The sequence below is a fragment of the Engystomops pustulosus genome, chromosome 1 (genome assembly GCF_040894005.1).
Source record: "Engystomops pustulosus chromosome 1, aEngPut4.maternal, whole genome shotgun sequence".
Lineage (NCBI taxonomy): Eukaryota > Metazoa > Chordata > Amphibia > Anura > Leptodactylidae > Engystomops > Engystomops pustulosus.
In genome coordinates, this window is record NC_092411.1 from 131784647 (window position 1) to 131802001 (window position 17355).

General features: G+C 39.5%; 1 protein-coding gene across 2 annotated transcripts in view; it reads right to left on the reverse strand.

Annotated features, from left to right (window-relative positions):
- SLC44A1 (solute carrier family 44 member 1) overlaps window positions 1-17355 on the reverse strand; it is a 69354-nt gene that overhangs the window by 23610 nt on the left and 28389 nt on the right. For both annotated transcript variants that reach the window (XM_072153736.1, XM_072153744.1), the window contains 3 exons: window positions 17010-17146; window positions 9256-9340; window positions 2622-2791 (listed from right to left, as the gene is read on the reverse strand). In XM_072153736.1, coding sequence (XP_072009837.1) covers window positions 2622-2791; window positions 9256-9340; window positions 17010-17146 — 392 coding nt within the window. The remainder of the gene's footprint in view (window positions 1-2621; window positions 2792-9255; window positions 9341-17009; window positions 17147-17355) is intronic.

Here is a 17355-nt window from a genome sequence, read left to right on the forward strand (position 1 = left end):
GTAACCCGTTATCTAGGCTACTAGGTGTATAAAACACACAAGAAAAAGAAAAAGAAAAATCAATTGATGGAATACATTTTTTGGGTACCTTCCCTCCAAAAAAAAAAAAAGCAAATAAAAGGTTAAACAACATTGTATTGTGCCCCCAAACTTAGCGTTAATGTATTCCTTGAAGGGTCTAGTTTTCGCTCTTTGGAGGGGTTTCCTGACGTACTATCTTAGGGGTTCAGCCAATGCCACATAGTACCTGAAATTTGTTCCAGAAAAATCCACCCTCCAAAAGCCAGTTGCCATACCTTCCCTTGTGAGCCCCTAGTGCACCCCTACAGTAATTTGTGACCACAATACATAATTCTAAACAAACTGGGTAACAAACTATGGGGTGCTTTCTCTTCTTTAACCCCCTTCAGGGGATTCACTGTTCTGGTACCTTAGGTGCCTTTACACATTTGAAAAGTTCCTTACACCAACGTAAACAAAACCTGCCCTCCAAAAGCTCAATGATGCTACTTTGGTTCTGTGTTCTGCTGTGGGCCCCTAAAGTAGTTTACATTGACATGTGGGGTATTGCTCTACTCGTAATAAACTGCACAACAAAATCTGAGATGTGTTTTCTCATTTATTCCTGCATGGACATTTTAGGGCTAAATAATGATTTCAAATTTAGAAATTCCATATAGAACCTTGATGTTCTTTAAATTCTTGTGAGATTCTTAACGGATTAACAAGCTTACCAACAGCTGATTTCAATAGTTTGGGGAGAGCAGTTTTAAAAATGGGGTTATTTGTGCAGACTTTCTAATAAATAGAGCTTTGGAGACCCCTAATTGAATTGTCCTCTAAAATAATTAAATCTGAAATTTACTTCAAAATTTGGAAAATGGTCGTTTAGACTGTAAGCCTCCTTGCGTCCTAATAAAATTATTAAAAAAAAATAATAGCAAAATAAAGAAGACATATGGTTAAGGTTACTTGTTAATTATTACTTGTTAATCGTACACTAATTGTATGATAAGTATGACATTTAGAAATCAGAAATGCACAAATTTTCAAAAATTGCCACCAAATTACCAACTTATAAATAAGTGCAAAATATTTCAACCAAAATATAGCATTTACATGTCATGATATAACTAAAAATAAACTCTGTAGGTTAAAGCGCTCTAAAGTTATAACTGCACATCGTGACAGATTTGAAAAATCATGCTGTCTCCAAAAGGGGAGAATGAGCTGTGTCCTTAAAGGGGTTGGCCACTATTTAATATAAATTACCTATGTTCCTTTACTGCTATAAAAATAATAATAATAATAATCCCTGAATGCTCACTAATTGATTTACCATCCCTGATGCTCGCTTTATTGCGGTATTGCAGACATGTATCCAAAGATCCTACACAGGTAAATAGGAGGGACCTGCAGCAGGAGATTATGACTCATCCTGCTCCCCCCTCCCTGTGTTTGTCAGTGAGACAGACGGAGAGAAAATAAACACACTGGAGGCTGCCATGACAGATAAACTGATAGAGTGAGAAAAAGGAAGTTGTGTGGAGATGCAAAGTGCAGCATGTGAATAACAGGGAAAGGCTGAGTCTCTCACAGGAGGCAAAGACACAGGTACATATACATGCAGAGACCTGTCTAATGGAAGAGGGTTATTGAAAAGTGGCCAACCCCTTTAAAGGGTACCTGTCACCAGGGACCTCATTTTAACTAAAGACAGGTTTCAGAAGCCAATTATAGCTGCACTGCAAATATGCCTTTCTGCTTTTTCTAAGCATTTGCATTACAATATAATTGTGTGTTATAACTTGTCTTGCACACTGACAAAATCCTCTGTGTAGTCACAGGGGCTGGGTTTTGGTTTGGATGCATTTCAAAAAACAACAAGTGACTAGTCTGTGCTACAGACTGCTCAGCTCTCACCATTGTGCTCCTGTACAGCTCCTCCCTCCTGCTCCTTCACAGAGCTCACAACCTGGTGAGCAGAAATCAAGGGAGGGGGGGGAGAAGCTGTACAGGAACACAAAGGTGGGGGCCGAGAGCTGAGGAGTGAGAAGCACGGACAAGTCACGTGTTGTTTTTTTAAATGCATCCAAAACAAAGCCCATTCCCTGAGACTACATAGAGGATTCTGTCAGTGTGCAAGGTAAATTAAAACACACAATTATATTGTAATGCTTAGAGAAAGCAGAAAGGCATATTTGCAATGCAGCTATAATGGGCTTCTGTGACCTGTCTTTAGTTAAAATTAGGTCCCTGGTGACAGGTTTACTTTAAGGGAGTAAATTATCAATAATCCAAGAATATCTGAAAATGTTAGATGCTCTCCCATATGATACCATTCACAAATTTGCACTAATAAATGGCTTTAACATACATATAAGCAGTGGAGATATAAATAAAGTGCAGTTGATAATCATCTTATATACCAATAGCATTTTAATTCTGAAACATAAAAGAGGCATTTACTAGCAAAAACCCTTCATGATCATGCACTCATACACACACATGTGCCACAACATTTTTCATATTTCCTTTAAACCTTTATTACCACAGCCAAGGAAATTAATCTTTGATAAATGTCGCTATACATCAGGTCTAATAATTAGAAAAACCATTACCTAGAGACAAAAAGCAAAGTCCAATTATAATTTCTTTGCTGGTCATTACTCCACTAATCAGCCTGTGTAGGACACTATTGTCACTGACAAAAGTGATCAGGGCTTCTGCAAACTTGGCATAGCAGGAAATGTTCACAGGAGCACAGCGATGGAAGAATGGAATAGGTGCACTGGTGACACAAGGAGAAAAAAAAACAAAATAGAAAAAAAAATTACTCCTACCGAAATATAAAATGAAAAAAAATGTCACATCAACACAGAAATGGAAAGGTGGATGGAAGTTTCTGGGCGTTGTTTTCTCTCTTTAATTCATAATGAAAGAGCTTGGGGAGAAACGTGGTGTGCAATGACAGTGGAAATGAATGGATGTAAAAAGAAAAGACAGTCTGTAGGAAAGAAGAGGCACAATATAAAGGAATCATGTGGACCAATTAAAACGTGGTATGACTATATAAATAAAAGTATCAATGAGAGATGACACTTGCTTGCCAGTATCTTACATGCATAAAATAGTTTCTCTCTTCTTAATCTAAAACGTATGTGGTTTAGTAGAGTAAAAGAAAATAATGGCGCTTTTGTGTTATTTATAGTATTTACCTTACGGCTTGCTCTGGGGTTACCATGGTTAACTGCAACAGATTAGCCGCACACTAAAAAGATTACCATGCAGCGAGGCTTCATTAATTTCCTTATATAAATGCTGTATATACAAGAAGTGAATAGATACTGTGTTCAGTATTAAAAATATACAGGCAGTCCCCGGGTTACATACAAGATAGGTTCTGTAGGTTTGTTCTTAAGTTGAATTTGTATGTAAGTCGGAACTGTATATTTATAATTGTAAACGCAGCCAGAATTTTTGTTGGTCTCTGTCATAAGAATCAGGATTAACAATAAAGCTTCATTACAGACATCTGTGATAACTGTTACAGTTGATCATTGCAGTCTAAGGCTAAAGTACAGTAAATTACTAACATCCAGGGGTCCGTTTGTAACTAGGGGTCGTCTGTAAGTCGGGTGTTCTTAAGTGTTGGACCGCCTGTAAAATAAAAAAGGGAAAGCATTCCAAAATAGGTTTCCTAGAGCCATGTGAATGAATCCAATGTCTGATGCTATCATGGAAACCTCAGAGCAAGCAGTAGCATAGGCAGAATGTACATAGGAGACCCAGAAGGGATACACAGCATCCATTTACAATGCATCATTCATTTTTACAAAAGTATTTATAGAAAGAAGCTAAATATTAACTTCACTTTATTTTCAATGTTAGAGACTTACCTTACATTGTACAAAATAAAAAAGAAAAACATGTCTTCCACAATGAATAATTCCGTGCATCAAGCACTACATAACCATCTGACTAACACACATTAAGGATCAACATGGATCTTTGGATTTGGGTGTTTGACAAATCACACCATCAGGAACATTTATTATGCTAACCCTTTCCATTACTTATCACATGTATACAATTATCAAAGTAATGTTTTCCGGCTATCACATAAAAAAATACAAAAATTATTAAAAAATCTGATCTTTAATTGTAATGAATATTAAAAATCTGATTAAACAAAAAAAAAAAAAAACTTCACAAAAATGTCACAGAACAATAATCATCAGTGGCCACCTCAAATAGAGTAGCTCTCCAGAGGTCTCTACTAAGAACCCTCTAGATTTCAGTAATTTAGGGTGTGAAAAGTAAATCGTGAACAAGGGGGGAATCCTCCCTTTACTTATTCCCTACCAGCTGATGAAATGGTTTCAATCATAAGGGTCAATAAAAGTTCCTCAATAAATTCTAAGAAACCTAAAAAGGTTCAATTAATAAAAAAAAAAACCCAACCAAAGAAAAAAAAAAAAAAAAAAAAAAAAAAAAAGAGGGGGGACCAACCCCTACACAGCTATGGTGATAGAAAAGTTAAAAAGCTGTGGGTGGGAAAAAAAGGATGCTTGGACAGTATATAAGCTTGGACATTAAGGGTGCGGTCACATGTTGCAGTTAAAACTGCATTGCAATTAGTTTTGGGGTGGTTTTAGGTGGTATTACTTATTTTAACAAGTGAAAGACATCAATTCAGCAGGTGTATGACACTTGTGGAGCAGGTTTCTCCTTCCAAATCAAATTCACCCGTTCAGTTCATGTCTTTCACCTGTGAAATTGACAAAACTGCAACTAAAACCACCTCAAAAATGATTGTGACGCAGTTTTAACTGCAACGTGTGACTGCACCATTAGCCCTGAGTGGGGGACCGTGAGTGGCCGGTTCACTGACCTCATAGTGGTCTAAGGCACCCGGGGCATGGTGCGGTGAGCACACGGTGCCTGTGACCAGTTGAATATGTGAAAATATTGGAAAGGCAACTGAGCGTTCAGTCTTCTGGTTTTATACCATTTACCTGCCTTGCCAAATAATGGATAACATCTTTAAAGGATGCATTTCCCATCTTCTGCATTTATGACATGTCCACAGGTTATTATGGGAGTGCGGACAACTTAGCTCTTCAGCTACTCTTCAGCTATTTTAGTGTTTCCATAGACATAAGTGGAGGGTGGCCCATGGATACAGAGTTTGCAGACCACCATCAAGATAGCTGCACCTTATTGTACAGACTATGAAAATTTAAAACCTAATCTACATTTACTCAGCTATACCAAGGGGCATTTGAATCCAGTTCAATGGAAAAGGCTATAGTCTGTTGAAGACAAATCTTTAAGCCGTATACTCTGCAAAGAAACACTGTAGAGCAATTATGATGAATACCCATCATTATAATAACAAAGGGGATCGCTGAGTGGTATGTGGGTAAGGTATGCCAAAATATCATTTTTATCAGAAATATAGTAAAATAAGGCCCCTTTAGATAAGAGGAGATGGAGTGATACATTAAACATTAAAGGGTCAGACCATGCAGATAAAGGTAAAAACAGACTATCACCAGGGAAAATGGGTTCATGCATGAACTCGTAATATCATAGCATTCTGGCATGTATACCCCAAGGCTGAGTCCGCAGAGGGCAACCCAGTACAGCCTAGCATAAGAGCCGATCTTGCTTCTATTATAAGATTAAAATATGGTTTGTGCCAAGAGGGTATGGCCCTGCCTAGCTAGGAGTATCTATCCTGCGCTAGTAGCTTGAAAAAGCTACAGACTAAACTTCATACACATAGTGTGTCTTTTTTCTCTACACACTTTGCCCCAACTGCATGGGCTCATCAGGAGAGTTTTGATAATGTCTACAATCACTGAAGAGTCATTGGTACATACAAAAAAAAAGCCAGTGTCTTAAGGGGCCATATTAAATATATTTTTAATAAAAGTTATATTTATACATACATTACCCACATACTATTCAGTATAATCTGTAAAGAAGAAACACTCATAGGAAATTTATATATTTGACTGTTCATACTTTTGATACTGGCATGAAAAAATGTTCCATCATCTTGTTTAATGGAATAGATCACTGGCCAAGAGCTTTGTGCAGTTTCTCATTTTGTTTTGTGCTTGAAGACAGCTGAGGTTACATTTATCTGCTGACCTATTCTACTATGTCAGCCACCGTTGCACCTTTCCACATTATAAGGTTTGCCAGTAACTGAGACTAAAAGAAAACCAATTTGATTCTTTTCATAGGAGAAAAGGTATATTTTTGGGTTACACTGCCCCCCATACAGAGACTTCAAAAGATAAAGTTTTTATGTGTTTGGCTACAGTGATAATTTTTCACATTGTTTATTGCTACACAATTTAATATGAAGTGCCAAATTTGGCACCGACCCTTGTGACACAGCATCAAAATAATACATATATTTCATACTTTTATGTGATGACATTCTAAAAGATGACAGGCACAAGTATATTGTAAAGTGATATATACATTAACATACATTAGGTAATCCTAATCCATCTAGTTTCAACAGAATTAAAAAAAAAAATTATAGTCACAGCAGGTCTGTGTGGAGTAACTAAATTCATAGTAATATTAAGAAATTCTTCTATAATTTGAAAACTTGAATATAAAATAGGAATTGGAGTGACAGTTGCATGGAAAGACCCTAAATTACTATCAGTCTAGAAATCAGAGGTAAAATTGCAGGATACAGGCAGTCCCAGAGTTCCATAAAAAAAAAGACTTCATTACAGACGCATTACAACTGATCATTCCAGTCTGGGACTAAAGTAAAGCATCCAGAGAGCTTCACCAGAAGTCACAGTCGGCAGAGAGGTCTGTCCGTAACTAGGGGTCGTCTGTAAGTCAGAGACCGCTTGTATACTGCCTTTTTTTAATACATGAATGGTGAAACATTCAAAAAAGTTTCTTCTGCTTGAATGGTGTTCCAGTTTTAAACTAATTCAGCTGACAATTGGTCCACAATTTTCTGAAATCTCAATGCAAGGAAACTCCATGAAGCATACAAGGAGTATTGTATTGCTGAAGCTGGATAAAACTTGGTGTGGCATCTCTTATTAAAGGGAGTTAATTTGTAAAGACAAAACATACTTGCAGTGTATTTCTGGCCAAACACTCACAACATGTACCCCTTGGGGCTAGAACTAAGAGGGAAGAGAATGTTTGGCCCTTTTCAAACGCCCAATAGGAATCCATATGGATTCTGAAGCCACTGCTTAGTGAGGTGAAGAGATATACATACACACACTACTAGTGCGCCATATCCCCCACTATGCTGGCTAGAACAGGGGCCTGGTATTCCTCCAGTTGTCCAAGAGATGCTCTGTCTGGGCCGAACCAGATGCATATATTCTGCAAATTGAATAAGCTGGAAATATTCTGGAAGAAGGTGTTAAGCCTCAAAAGAGACCCCCGAAAAATAAGGTTCAAGACCACTCCAAGGATTTGTTATTTTGGCTTACTGGAGGACGATTCTTCATCTACTCACTTTAGCATAGGCATATGCTACAACTTATATTTGGTGTACAAAATCATTACAGCCTAGTTTTTACATTCTACCCCGCCTGGGGAGCAAGAGCTGCAAGAACCGGTTAATTATATAACACAGTTAGAGAAAGGAATATGAATAAAAAGGGGCGCGTTGATCTAATTTTCTAACATTTGAGGACCTCTGTTGTGTATGGCTGGCCTGCCATCCTGAATTCTACTGCAGGAATCATGCTTTCCATTGTAACAAAACTGGGCGGTCTGCAGACCCGACTCAACGGAACGTATAGGTAATCTCCAAAGACCACACCAGGAAGCATCACTCCTAAGTATTGTGAGGGTAATAGCTCCATTGAGGAGCTGAAACGTTGTATTCCATTGTGTTGGGACATTGAGTCTGCACCCTGGTTAGAAAACTGATACCTGTGTGGCTATTTGTATTTCTGGATGCTGGGTGGTAATGTACATGTTGTCATATATGCTATTCTGTACTTTACGTCTGTTGTGGATCGGTATTCTGTTCCTGCGGATTTTCTTGATTCATATGTAGCCCACATTTGATTGCTGTAGAGGTCTGTGAACCTCGCCTATGCTTTGGACTGTACATGGAATAATTGCTGTATAGGTGTTGTATGAAAAATGGTAAATATGTTGCTGTTTTAAGAGCCAATTTGCTGAGCTGTAGTTGCTTCCATCCGTTTCTACTTCACCGCTGCACAGCTGACCATGGCAGCTCAACTAAGGATAGAAATGAAGGACTGGCTTGTTGGGGAGGTGGCATGCTATGACCGCTTAATTTCTGCAGGGATTTCACTAGTTACATGTTTAATGGTTTGAAAATGTAAACCAAATACATTTTCTCAGATGCCTTGATTTTACTCACAGCCTAGTAGTTTCCTGCTGCAAGTTGTGATTCTACAACACAGTCTCAGTAATCAATAATAATTACTAAACCCATGGATACCCTCCGCTCTCCACCTCTTCAGTTTACCCTCCACCTACCAAAACACACAAACTTACATACATATATAGCATCAGCTCTCAACCCCCTATATTTAATACCACTAGTTACCTCATCTGCTCTTTATCCCCCTATGTAGCACCGCCGACCCCTTCTCCTACAGCTCCCCACAATCTGTAGCTGCAGAGCACAGGAAGCTGGTAACATGTAACCAGAGCCCTGAGCCCTCGAAACTGTCACATGACCCGATGAGGCAAGGTCTTTGTACCTTACTGTTGGGACACTAAGAGAGGGAGAGCAGGGCTGAGATAAAGCTTGAAGATCAAGTGTATCAGCCCGTTACTGGATCTCCAGGATATTTGTCAGGAGTGTCTGGCAGTGCTGTATCTTCCTGATCTACAGACTATAAGATACAGGCATTTTTAGCAAGATTTTTTCTTGCCAAAAAGGATGCATTATAGTCCGAAAAAATATGTGTTAAATTGCAGCATGTCTAGTAGAACAATACTGCTAACATTTGCAATCACATACGGAGAAAGAACTAATGAAGGTGACCTCATCAAGCAGTTCCTCAAAAGACTGAGAGGTCACCAATCGGGGCTCAGCTTTAAAATCATAAACTGCTATGTGAAAACAAATGTTGAGCTGTGAAACTAGAACAGTTTTGCCTCAGACACTTTTGATCATTCTCTCCCAATGTTCCCAGATATTCTTGTGGCTCATCTACTACCTGGTAATAGAAAAGGGAAGTTAACAGAGCTGCCATTGCCTACCTTTCTGGCACTGGAAGCTTTGGGCATGAAGAGATATCTGTAGTATATTGGCTAGGGGTTAGTGCATAATCACACAAATGGGATCCTGTTGAAAGAAAAGAACACAAAATGAAATTAATGTAATGGAAAAGGCATCCTGTCAATGGTACAAAGCTAAAAAAAAACCATACAATATACCTATTCAATATATATTCTGTTCATTGCTGTGACAAAACCAATGCCTCAATACTAGTCCAAAGACTAGACGCTTTTCGCCCTGTAAGGTTTGTTGTGTCCAACGTGTGTTGTTTTGTTGGGAGAATTTTCAAATTGGTGGAGTCACCCATGGGCAAAAGGACACTGCAAACAACGGATTAACCCCTTAACGCCGAAGCCACTTTTCACATTCCTGACACGGCCCATTTTTTCAAATCTGCCCTGTGTCACTATAAGTGGTTATAACTTTGGAACGCTTTAACATATACAAGTGATTTTGAAATGGTTTTCTTGTGACACATTGTACTTCATGTTAGTTAAAAAATTTTGGTGGTATGTTTAGCATTTATTTATGAGAAAATCAAATATTTGGTGAAAATTTGGAAAAATACGCAATTTTAGAAATTCAAAATGTTCTACTTTTTCCACACATAAGTCATAACACCAAAAAATGTAATAACTAACATTCACCGAATGTCTACTTTATGCCTCCGTGTTTTTTTTTTATACATACTATCATTTTTGTAGGATGTTATGGGGCTTTGAACGTCAGGTGCAATTTTTCACATTTTCATAAAAAAAGCAAAATCCTGCTATTGAGGGCCTAAATAAAAGTAAAACCCCATAAATTATTCCATTATAGAAACTTCTCCCCTCAACGTACGTAAAACAACTTTTATGAAGTTTGTTAACCCTTTAATTGGTTCACAGGGGTTAAAACAAAATCGGATGCAATTTCGAAAGTAAATTTTTTTTTGTTTAAATGAATGTGTTTTTCATAAAATGTACAAATGGATAAAATACCAAAACGATACCCAATCCCTCCCGCGTATAACAAAATATGTGGTGGTCACCTGCTGTATGGGAACACGCCAGGGCATTGAGGGGGGAGCTGCGCCGTTCAGAGCAGATTATGCATTGTCACTTTATAATGGCTATACAATCTTTATTTTTTGGGCAATCTGAACATATAAGGGCTTATTTTTTGCAACATGAGATGCACTTTACAAATACTTCATTTTAGTGGGTCTGTAGCTTTTTGATGAGATTTTATTAACTCTTTAATGTATGGAGGAAAACAAAATTGTAAATTTTGGGGGTTTTTTTCTTGTATATTTTGGGGGTCGTACACCATACACTAAACATACTATAATATTTTTATTCTACAGATCACTACGATTACGGTGATACCGCCTTTATATAGTTTTTTTTATATATTTATTTTACAAGAAAAAAACGAATATAAAGAAAATCTCATTTGTTTTTGCATCGCCATCGTTTCGGAGATAGAACTTTAACATTTTTTTGGTTGACAGAGCTGGTTTAAGGCTTATTTTTTACGTGTTGAGTTGTCGTTTTCAGTGGTACCATTTTGGTGCACATAACTTTTTTTATCACTTTTTGGAACATTTTTGTGAAAGGATTTTATGAAAATTTACATTTTTGGCGAGTTTTTCAGGTTTTGTTTTTACAGCGTTCACCGTACGGGTCCAATAATATTTCTGACTTATTGTAAAGATTGTTACGGACGCAGCAATACCAAATATGTGGGGGGTTTTGGTGATTTTCGGTTTTTTTTCCCCTTTATTAGATATTTCCCTTTATTTTTTTCCCTTTATAGGGAATGTTTGTGTTTAGGGGACTTTAACTTTATTTAATTAATTCTTTTTATTAAAAAGTGTGTTGATTTAGTGCTTTTAACTTTTTTTCTTTACTTTTACAGGTTAGCTTGAACAAGCGATCCACTGATCGCTTGTTCAAGCTATTCTTCACCTAATACAGTGTAATACAGATGCGCATGCTCAGTGTGTCACAGCCGGGTCCTGCCTTCTGGCAGGACCCGGCTCCCCAGAAGGAGATCGCTCAGCCCCGAGGCTGCGATCGGAGGCACTTACACCCCCAGGTAAGCGCCGTGGGGGGGGTCCGATTACAATCAAATGCCGCGGTCAGCGCGACAACGGCATGTTAGGGGTTAACACCCACGATCGGAGAAATCTTTGATCACGGGTGTTAGAGGCGGGTGTCGGCTATAATATATAGCCGACACCCGCAGCTTCTGGAGCCGGCACCAGAAGCATGGCGTACTATTACTGCATTTTACGGGAACGCACCTCCCGCCATGCAGTAATAGTATGTCAAATGTCGGGAAGGGGTTAAAGAAGGCCTCGATGCTGTAGAGCTATACCACCATCCCCAATACAAGAGTTTTAGTGAGATATGATATCTTTAGATAAGCGATCTATAACAAGTAACCAGCGTTTTACATGTTTTGCAAGGAGAGCGTAAGACAGGTAATTACATTGTAAAAGTGGCATTTCGAACATTTGGGCACTATTTTCCGTTAAGGAATTCACCGCCGGGAATAACAGTTTTTATATTTTGAAAGATTGGGCATTTGGGACGTGGCAATATCCAACATGTTTGTGATTTTTACTGTTTATTTAGTTTTATATATGTCCTAGATAAAAGGGGGGGGGGATTTGAATTTTTAATTTATTTTACTATTTTTTAGACCATGTAGGGTTTTTTTTTTTTAAATCCTAGATCAGGGGTCCCCAAACTTTTTACATAGGGGGCCATTCACGGTCCCTCTCAGACTGTTGAAGGGCCGGACTAAAGTTAAAAAAAAAAAAAAAAAATAAGAAATTCCTCTGTACACTGCACATATCCTATACTGCTCCTCCATCATTGATTATTTCCTATACTGCTCCTCCATCATTGATTATTTCCTACACTGCCCCTCCATTATTAATTATTTCCCATACTGCCCCTCCATCATTAATTATTCCCTATACTGCTCCTCCATCATTAATTATTCCCTATACTGCTCCTCCATCATTAATTATTCCCTATACTGCCCTCCATCATTAATTGTTCCCTATACTGCCCCCTCCACCATTAGTTATTCCCTATACTGCTCCTCCATCATTAATTATTCCCTATACTGCCCCTCCATCATTAATTATTCCCTATACTGCCCCTCCATTATTAATTATTCCCTGTATTGCCCCTCCATCATTAATTGTTCCCTATACTGCCCCTCCACCATTAATTATTCCCTATACTGCTCCTCCACCATTAATTATTCCCTATACTGCCCCTCCATCATTAATTATTCCCTGTACTGCCCCTCCATCATTACTTATTTCCTATACTGCTCCTCCATCATTGATTATTTCCTATACTGCCCCTCCATCATTAATTATTCCCTATACTGCCCCTCCATCATTAATTATTCCCTATACTGCCCCTCCATCATCAATTATTCCCTATACTGCCCCTCCATCATTAATTATTCCCTATACTGCCCCTCCATCATTATTCCCTATACTGCCCCTCCATTATTAATTATTCCCTGTACTGCCCCTCCATCATTAATTATTCCCTATACTGCTCCTCCACCATTAATTATTTTTTTATATCAGGGCACCCCGACCGGCAAAATATATTTGCTGCTGGTTAAAAAAAAATCCTGTACTCACCTCTGGCAGCAGCTCCCGTGTCTTCTTTCTTCGGGCTGCTGTCGGCCGGGAAGGGTGCGCGGCCGCGTGATGACGTCATCACGTGGCCGCGCATCCAGGTTCAAGGAGCGATGTGCGCCAGGGTTGTTTTCCGGCCACATCGCTCCACATGTAATAATAGTGCTCGGGCGGCCGCATCGGCCGCGTCGAGCACTATTCAGTGACGGCCAGGAGCTTCCTGTCCGGACGGACGGAGACTCCTGCCCGACTGCCGGGGGCCTCAGCAGGAGCCGCTGGCGCTCCAAGCGCTGGATGCGGCGGGGGCCGGATAAATACGGTGCGCGGGCCGCATGTGGCCCGCGGGCCGTAGTTTGGGGACCACTGTCCTAGATGGTCCGATTGTTTCTACCATATACTGCAATACACCTGCATTGCAGTATATGCCACTTTTACATAGGACTCATTACTGGGGATCCCAAGGGGATAATACTCGCGATCGGTGTTAGTATTAGTGGTGGGTGTTTGCTGCAATATGACTCACCCAGTCAGCCCTCTTCATATACCCTTATTAGCTCTGAGCGTGAAGGAATTAATATAAAGTATATGAAATTTATTTTTAGTCTCATACATTTTTATTCTTTAATAATTTAATTGTATTTATTATATGTTTTAAAGAAATAAAAAGGATAATGTAGTGAGAGAGATCTCTGAGGAGATACATCTCTATATATACCAGTGCACCGAGTTTGTGTAACTATGGAGGATCTAAAAAACATACAAATCCTTCCAAAGACAACAGGTAAGTGAATAAAGTAGTGGTCACTGTATTTCTATTGCCTGCTAGAGAGTGGAGGTTGTAGGTACAAATCCTGTCTGACCAAAAAATAATTAATTGGAAAACATTAAATAATTTAGATTAAATAATTCTCCTTGTGTCAGGAGAAGCCCTCAGGGATGTAGAAATACCATATATATGGACAGTACATGTCATTTCCCTGATGATAATAATATCCAACAGCTACTATGGGATGTGTAGAACAGCAGAAATCATTCAGTACCGAAAATAATGGAAACTTGATATTGAACGTTATGTACTTCAAAAAAGTATCGATATAAGGTTTCCGATAAATTGTGCCACCCTATTCAATGGTAATGTAACACCTTGCCAAACCTATACATTTACAGACCATGCACATCTCTTATTCGGTCACCGTTTTAAGTACACTTTATATTTTAGACAGACAACACATATTCCTTGTATAATGAAAAGCTTTGCATTGTTCTTATGTTTTAATTCCTCATCAATTTAAGAACCTCCCATTTGCAGTCACTGAATACAAAAGTCACTTTTTGCTACAGCATTCCCATGGGAAAGCCCCATTCACATGATAGAGCTCTCCATTTTCTATTTGACTTCTTTTTCTCCTCATTTAAGCGCACAAAAGGTTTTAACAAGATATTTTATAGACGTCTTAAGTGCTAAAAGCTCTTTTTTATTATCCCTTGGATAGAGATTAATACACAATTCTTTTTATTGCTGCTGTAAATGTAAATCTTGACTTGAAGATTTAGGAAACCCTCCGGAGAGTGGTTGACCTCTAGACCATCTTGTATGTGGCAGCATAAAATGAATACTTCCTTAAAAATGTTAATTCAAGAAAAAATGAACTCTCCTATTTTCTAATGTACTTTCTGGAGAGACGACTAATAACACTGACTAGACCAAGGAAAAAAAATTCTCAGCATCCTGACTATACCCTTTACATAGATAATCTATGTGCAATAACATTCTCATATACACTCACCGGCCACTTTATTAGGTACACCATGCTAGTAACGGGTTAGACCCCCTTTTGCCTTCAGAACTGCCTCAATTCTTCGTGGCATAGATTCAACAAGGTGCTGGAAGCATTCCTCAGAGATTTTGGTCCATATTGACATGATGGCATCACACAGTTGCCGCAGATTTGTCGGCTGCACATCCATGATGCGAATCTCCCGTTCCACCACATCCCAAAGATGCTCTATTGGATTGAGATCTGGTGACTGTGGAGGCCATTTGAGTACAGTGAACTCATTGTCATGTTCAAGAAAACAGTCTGAGATGATTCCAGCTTTATGACATGGCGCATTATCCTGCTGAAAGTAGCCATCAGATGTAGGGTACATTGTGGTCATAAAGGGATGGACATGGTCAGCAACAATACTCAGGTAGGCTGTGGCGTTGCAACGATGCTCAATTGGTACCAAGGGGCCCAAAGAGTGCCAAGAAAATATTCCCCACACCATGACACCACCACCACCAGCCTGAACCGTTGATACAAGGCAGGATGGATCCATGCTTTCATGTTGTTGACGCCAAATTCTGACCCTACCAGCAGATATCGAGACTCATCAGACCAGGCAACGTTTTTCCAATCTTCTACTGTCCAATTTCGATGAGCTTGTGCAAATTGTAGCCTCAGTTTCCTGTTCTTAGCTGAAAGGAGTGGCACTCGGTGTGGTCTTCTGCTGCTGTAGCCCATCTGCCTCAAAGTTCGACGTACTGTGCGTTCAGAGATGCTCTTCTGCCTACCTTGGTTGTAATGGGTGGCCATTTGAGTCACTGTTGCCTTTCTATCAGCTCAAACCAGTCTGCCCATTCTCCTCTGACCTCTGGCATCAACAAGGCATTTCCACCCACAGAACTGCCGCTCACTGGATGTTTTTTCTTTTTCGGACCATTCTCTGTAAACCCTAGAGATGGTTGTGCGTGAAAATCCCAGTAGATCAGCAGTTTCTGAAATACTCAGACCAGCCCTTCTGGCACCAACAACCATGCCACGTTCAAAGGCACTCAAATCACCTTTCTTCCCCATACTGATGCTCGGTTTGAACTGCAGGAGATTGTCTTGACCATGTCTACGTGCCTAAATGCACTGAGTTGCCGCCATGTGATTGGCTGATTAGAAATTAAGTGTTAACGAGCAGTTGGACAGGTGTACCTAATAAAGTGGCCGGTGAGTGTATATCTCCTGTTAAAGAACATTATTTACACAAGAACATAAAACAAGTAGCCACAGAGACTTTATACTTACCTTGGTTCAGTGCTCTGTGTGCCTGTGTCTACACAACACCGCAGCTTCACTGCGCACACGCCAAAGTAACGCCGCTTGCGCAATGAAGACGGGGCATAGTGCTCCAGCTTCATTGAAGAACTGCAACGGCGCAGGGAGCACAAGAGAGAAGCCCGATGTGCCGCATCAGACTTATCTCTAGGTAAGTATAAAGTTTTTTGTTAGTTTTTTTTATCGTGTCCAAGGAGGGACTTGGTAAAGGGCGATCTGGGACACTAAACCATTGATCCATAATGACCTATGGTGGTTTAGTGTCCCAAATGGCCATGACCGGTCCCCTTTAAAATTAGAGAGGTTTGAAAATCACAGAGCAAGTCTATTAATTTTGGAATCTTTTAAAAACTATTCAAAGGAACCTGTCACCACAGAACCACACTATAAACCCCTAACAGTACTTTCTAGATGACTGTAATTCTATGTTTTGTGGTTCTTTTGTGTATTCTGTATGTTGCAGTTTTGCCCAAAAAAACATTTTTATTCAGCCTGGCTTCTCTCATGGATGCAGTCAAGGAGGTGGGAGACCAGTGAAGCTCTCTCCCGCCCCCTCACAGCCGATAAACCCACCCTTCCAGATGTCCCTTGGCACTGCCCCCTATTCATGTCACAGTGCCTGTGTTGGAAAACTCTGAGCATGCGCAGTGTGGCTGTGCCCGTCAGAGCACAGCCGGCTAGCTCTAGCACATACCCAGCACCGCACACAGTAAACGAGCAGCACTTTGACATGAAAAGGGGGCAGTGCCAAGGGACATGTGGAGTGGTGGTTTCACCAGGCACAACGACTGTGAGGGGGTGGCAGAGAGCTTCACTGGTCTCCTGCCTCCTTGACTGCATTGATGAGAGAAAACAGGCTGAATAAAAGTGTTTTTGGGATGAAGCTATGATGTACAGAATACACAAAGGAGCCATGAAAATGCAATTGGTGACAGGCTCCCTTTAAAGTTCAAAGTTTTGAACATCCAGTTTTGACATACCAATAACTTACCATTTGTTTCAGCAAATTTCTTTAAATCTTTTAGTGTTTTCAGCTCTTGTTGAGGACACTCAGAAACACATAAGGCCATAGACTTTATTTTTCTGTTTACAATATCCAACTTGCAAGGGTCCAAGAAAAAAACATACCTGAGGAAAAAAACGCAATGTTAAATTTGCAAAGGAATTGATACCTATAAAAATAAGAATAAATGTCACATGTGTTGAAGGAACTGTACACGCAGGCTATGCACCACATATAGCTTTTGTTCAATTATTTTAATATGTTTAATATTGTGTGTACTTTATCAGGAATATCTAAAGCTATTTAAGCTTCTTGCTAATTTCTAAGCATTGGG